Genomic DNA, 6,594 nt, shown 5'->3' with positions numbered 1-6,594 from the left:
CAACATTTCGTAACCACAATATTCATCTCGTGTCCAGTCCTGTATATCTTAGTCCGTGGTATCGACTACCTTATCAGTGGCTCTCAAATGTTTTAAAAGTACAACTCGGGGTAAAAGCGCCATCTATACATGTAAAATATAAAACACAATGATAATAATGATTGTTCTATGTAAATTATACCTATATATAATATCAGTTACGTTAATTGTTACTAGATGGCGTAGGAGCGCTTTTACCCCTAGCTCACAATTATAAAGAATTTGATAATCATGACCTAGTTGTACCTTACGGCGGCCTATTAGGATTGGAGAGGTGCGGTGTCAAAACATTTGAGGACCGTTCCTCTACTACCCCCCAACCTAGTTGATGCCTGTCCACTATATCTTAGTCCGTGACAATGAGATAGCAAATTATCAGTCAATCTGGCGCCAAATTATCTACAAAACTGACTTGTGCTCTTTTTTACAAGCACCGTCCTTATGTATAGGTAATATGGTAACATTAACTGACAAATTTAAACTAAAATAATATCGACAGTTTTTTTCTTATGAAAACAAATTGGGGTAGAGACTACAGATGGTATTTCCGTTATAAAATTGTTCATCATAAAACCGCTAAATACACAATAACTAAAATACATTTGAATAAGTGACCTAAAAACAATGATTATGTGATTTGCTACAAATTGAATTGAATACCTATGTAATTGTCAATTTTCAGACCGACTGACTGATATAAAAATTGTTCATATTTAATTTACTGGAAAAAATTAACTAGTGACGTAAATTTTCATGAAATTATTTTGTAAGATTTGTATTCATAAATAATACCTAACCGTAATATGAATACCAATAATAGCAATTAAATTCTAACAATAAGCAAAATGATGTAATTAATACAATAGGTACTTACCTTCAGTCAAATTCTTATCGGTTTGCAAGTCTACTGCCTCTCCGGTAACAGCTATGATGGTGAAAATCGATATAATCAGCACAACTATCGACGTCATGTTGTTATTGTAAATTCAGGCCAGTTGATAAAACTAAGAAAATTTCAGCCAAACAAAAACTGTGGAAAAAATTAAGATATCCAGATAAAGGTAAAAAAAACGTGCTATACGAAGCTTGGTCACGAGTGAAATGCCGCACTGGTGAACTGGAACAAGGCGCTAAACGGAATGCACACTGGTCACTGTTACACGGTGTACACCCTCCTCGAATTATTTCATATGCCGTCTCGTTAGCCTTAGTGGTGGTATACTCTGCGCACGTTATGGGCATGACAAGGGCAGTTAATATGGAAAAAAAACTGGTTTTAGGCGGGGAACAAGACGTGTTCTTAACAATGCGTGGAGTATAATAGTCGTTTCCGCTACCAGCTGCATACCTACCTATAGAAATGGCATCATTGACTCCACCATTCGACACATCGGCTCGCCCACCCTACAATTATGTGTTTGTGTGCCTAAATTAACACAGATGGTAAGGCTAAGATACCAAAAAAAAAAAAAAAAAAAATCGATATAATATATTATTATATAAAACGATAAAATCTACCTACTATATATTAATAAACATTTATACTTAAGTAGGTATTTGATATCTAATATTTATAATTATTAATTAATTATAATAGTTAAATTAAATTTGAATCAAAATGTTACTATGAACATAATATTATCACTTGGTAGGTATATAAAGTAGGTACCTATATTATATATTATACTCAATGATATAATGTACAATTATTATTATATTATAATATAGGTGTATATAATATGTTAACCTATAGGCTATACCTAATATTACCTACCAATATAATGTGTAATGTATTATCTGTTTTATTGTTAATGTGACTATGGAAATAAACATCAGTAAGTGGGTAAAGCTCTGATGTAAATTAGGTGTCTAGGAGTCATTGTACGCAAAACGTTTCTGAGCGAAGACAGTCTGTCAGCCTACGACTTTACTAAGTAGGTATATCTTATGATATTATCGTGATTCATGTAATTTATTTTATTATATTAACTAAAATCGTTATTCTTGGTTTTAATATGTAATTTCGTAGAAATGTGAACTTAGACAATAATTAAAAGACTGCTGTTTAAGTAGTCCATAACAAATGTTTTTTCGTGTGTACCTATCTATAGTCGTGTAGCCTTATAGATAACTACAATACGTCAACACTTACACATTTGTAATTATAATATCGTTAACTATCTACTCGAATATGTTGCTTATGAATAATGACTAATATAATTACTAGGTATAATATATTTTGATTGGAAAAAACATTGTAAAATTTAAACCATATGACTATATGAGTCACCTCAAATCGTATAATATCATGTCATGATTAGTTAGATTATGTGTCCACCCAGCGATAACGTTACATTTTACGATTTAAATTATCGAGCGGCAGTTTCAATGCAAGATTCACTGAAATAATATTTCTATCGAAATGACTATTTATAGGATTTAGATTTTGTGGCCTTTAATAATAACAATTAATAAACAAAAAAAAAACAAATAATATTATGTTTTTAATAACTTCTATACATTTTATTATTAATTAATTTTTATTTACAAGCAGTTGGGTTTTTTTAAAGAGAAACTCAATCTTAAAGTCATGAAGATAATATTTTACTTTGACCACTACTACTAATGTTTACTTTGATCATTAAAAACATAATAAAAGGATTGGACTATAGATAAATTTATTTATTAAAAACATTAACTAAAAATATATTGAATTGTTAAAAATTGTACATAAATTAGTAATCATTTTTTTATTTTCTAGTTCATCTAATAAATTAACTATGGATTATATTTTTACAACCATGCAATTAAAACGACTCTAGAGTATCATATAACAACACATCTAATAATTATCAAAGTCATAAATAATAAGCTTAAACATATTTTTGATTTATTTGTAAAATAAATGAGAGAAAACATAAATAGTTAGGATACCCATAAATTAATAATTATATGTTAGAAGTATCTATTAATTGAATACTAATTGTAACTATTCTATTTATATAAATATTATTGTTTATCCTAAAGCACATTTAATAAGTACAGTAATTTACTTCTACCATATACCATACTGTTTCTTAAATATAATTTCAGACTTTTGAGCAATGGAAATATTATTTCCGGTTCATATAGGCACAGTTCAGTTATAAGTATCTATTTTTAACAAAATATGTGTTTATAAATATACCTTCTGTGCCATTTTTATACTAATTATTATTATCATGAATTACAAACCTCCAATAGTGTAGGTACCTGATTTTTGATCACTGATACTATAAAATGACCAACCAGTGATTTTATATTTTTTAATCTGAAAAAAATGTTATATTCAAGAGTTGTGTATAAAACTTAAAATCAGTTTTGACGAAAGGGGGTAATAAAAACTAGTAGGTATTGTCTAATTAAAACTAGGTTTAACGGTTATTAGGTCTTAACTGTAACGTACCTATTTAATATATAACGTGTCCCAAAAATCCTGTATCACCCTTATAGTATCTCTTTGGCCGAATGTATTTAAATACATTTTAATTACATTCATAAATGTAGAAATACTTTTTTATTCAGTTGTTTTTTTATATTTTCATATTTATGATTTTTATATATTTATGACCATTTTCTTGATCATACTTTTTAAAACCGTTTCAAAAAAAAAAAAAAATATTAATACTGCTTGAAAATCGACATAAGTAAAAGGCGTTTAAGAACATTAAGATATAGAATTCATTAGAATAATATTCCTATGTAACAAAACACGAATCGTGTATACGGCTTTGTGCCGGGTTTGTCTACTGTCCTTTACAGCCACCTTTCGGTACCGACTGTGCGGTACAACCAAGCCCCACGCTGCGCCACGGTGACAATAAAATTACCAAAGCGGGTGACACAGGCTGAAACCCAAGATTACGCTGGTGGCCTTTGTCCACACGATCGTTATCGGAGCGCAATGCCCCGTGGCAAACGACGTTCACGTGAATCGGGCGGCGAAAACTACCGCCACCACCACCGTACCGTTCTACCACAACTAACCAGTTACCGGCTCGGCGGCTCGTACGTGTTCTTCCACCACCGCCGCCATTGTTGAGCGATGCATGTTCATCGATCGCCGCCGACCACGTACAATTTTATTATTTTCATGAGGCAATAATAAAAATAATTATAATATTTTATTCGTCGACGTCATATCGTCAGCCGAATAGAGTGCAGGAGGGGTGGTATTTCAACGCGAAAAATGATTCCTTTTCTCTTATAATATATTAGTATCTATATAATGTACTGTCGAATAAAAACATAATTTAGACTTTTTGACATAATTATGAACTATAATCTAATGATAGTGCCTACATTTCGTGTTCCCTTAAAAATCAATCGTTGGCGTCCGACACCAAAATTCTTTTAGTTTGGTTATAATAAAATTTGTAAAATAATGTTCGTACAACATGAGCTCGGAAATTGTCGTTCTTTCAAGTTCATTTTAAGTGTTGTCAAATAAAAATAAATGTATTAAATTAATTAATAATCAAATTTAAAACCAATTCAGATTGTTATATTAACCGTGATTAAAACTAAAAATTTGACTGTAGCATAATATTTTTTATATTAAGTTTTTAATTAATTTATCATGTTCTATTTTATATAACTCTGGAATCAACACCCTGAAACTTATATAGGTATAAAATATAAATAAGTCATAACATAATATACATAATGATTTTAAATTAATTTTAATAATTCAAATTCTTCATACAATACGACAGTGGCGTATTTAGGTTTTTGTCTTGTGGGGGGGGGGGGGGGGTGATTTTATCTAGTATATTTTTTCCCTCGAATTTCGAGTTATTGAGGTCCCACTGTTTTTTTGTGGAAACCAATATTAATATACGGGTTATCGGATATCGACGACTGCGGACTGTCCTTATAATAAATGATTAATGATTGTGTTGCAAAATCGTTTCATGTTCATTATATCATTGTAAATTAATAGTTATACCACATTATGATAAATGATGAGTAGGTATTCGTATTCTGGTTTTCCGTATATTAATAAGAGGACGTCCCACCCGCATATTATGTTGTTTCCGTCCGGATGTGTTTCCTACACACGTCCGACATACCAAATTTTCGTTCACTAGTTTCAATAGAGTACTTTTAAGTAACCATAATATCTGTGTTCTCTCGTAGTTTTTTTACGATATTTTAATTTTAAGTGAATTATGAACATTTCAAAATATTATGTCTTACGTGTGAAACAACACATGCGGGAGCGACGTCCTCTTACTATATTAAATTATTATGCATAAGAGCATAGCATAATAATCTAGGGACTTACCTCTTGATATCCATTACCAGGGCTCGTTACTTCATGCACTAAAAAATGCATAAATAACCATGCGTTCATGCACTAAAAATTGTCAAAATATGCATTAGAATATGCACTAAAAAGTTCGAAAATATGCATTTATATGCTCTAACATTTTTAAATTATGCACTCAAAATATGCATTATGTAAAAAAATCATGAAAAAGTTTTAAAATAATAAGAATTAATACATAAATTTAAAAAAATTCAAATTCCTCCACAAAATTTGCAAACGGCCCGCAACTGTTTGTTTTTCTTTCGGCATTGTTAAAATAAAATATGAATAATGTGTACAGTAGTAACCTACCTATACCTCACATGAAAACACTAAAACAGGAAATTGAATGGATAAATGCATACGACTCATACGATTAAACTCATCGGCGAGTGTAAGAAAACTATACTGTAGAGTGTAGCAATGTACAAAATTATAAATGCTGGTTGGTGAGAAGCTGCCACTTTATACGGTGGAGGATGGTAGTGGTACACTGTTTCCGCGATATTTCGTAAAACGCATAAAATCTAAATAAGTATGTAGGTACTAGGACATTAGGTAGTCACACACTCACTGAATAAAAATAAATCGAAACACTATAATTTTGTTAACAGGAAAGTAAATAAGAAACAAGAAACATTTCAAATATTTGTCTAAAAAATATTTTTATGAAATAATATGCACTAACGACTGTAAAAAATCGACTATATGCCAAATATGCCTTTACACCCAAAACATGCAAAAACATGCACTATCAAACTTCATATTATTATTACTATTGTTATGAAACGGATTTGTATCTCAGCTAGCATGTTTCCTGCGTCAGCAAAAAAACATGCAGATGCATGAACTTACGAGCACATGTCCATTACGATTCTCGTTATACGACTATTGTAATCGACTATTGTTAGCTCAATGAAAAAAACAAAAAATAAAAATTTTAGGTTTTATTCCTAAATGGCTACATCTTGAGATTGCTATAAAATACTGACTAAAAATAGGAGTTGTTGACACTCTACGTGGGGGGTTCACACTTCCTCCAACCCCTATGATAGCCACTGGTCAGTGACCGTGTTGTTTTGCCAAGTTCGATACGATTATTCGATTGTATAATCCGGACATCGCATCATCCAAATCGTGCCGTTAATCATTGCCACTATCGACATCGATATAAAGTAATAGGTATAAACTAAACCATGGTCCTG

The 6,594-nt window shown here is 30.9% G+C and overlaps 1 protein-coding gene across 1 annotated transcript in view; it reads right to left on the bottom strand.

Annotated features, from left to right (window-relative positions):
* The window catches only part of LOC100576025, a 10,053-nt gene extending 8,824 nt beyond the window's left edge, over positions 1-1,229 (bottom strand). The window contains exon 1 of the mRNA XM_003241347.4: positions 914-1,229. Coding sequence (XP_003241395.1) covers positions 914-1,010 — 97 coding nt within the window. The 5' untranslated portion in view covers positions 1,011-1,229. The remainder of the gene's footprint in view (positions 1-913) is intronic.
* Between the last annotated feature and the right edge of the window lie 5,365 nt (positions 1,230-6,594).

The sequence above is a fragment of the Acyrthosiphon pisum genome, chromosome X, assembly GCF_005508785.2.
Source record: "Acyrthosiphon pisum isolate AL4f chromosome X, pea_aphid_22Mar2018_4r6ur, whole genome shotgun sequence".
NCBI classification, from domain to species: domain Eukaryota; kingdom Metazoa; phylum Arthropoda; class Insecta; order Hemiptera; family Aphididae; genus Acyrthosiphon; species Acyrthosiphon pisum.
The sequence above is the reverse complement of the archived record's forward strand: the minus strand, read 5'-3'. Positions and strand labels throughout refer to the sequence as shown.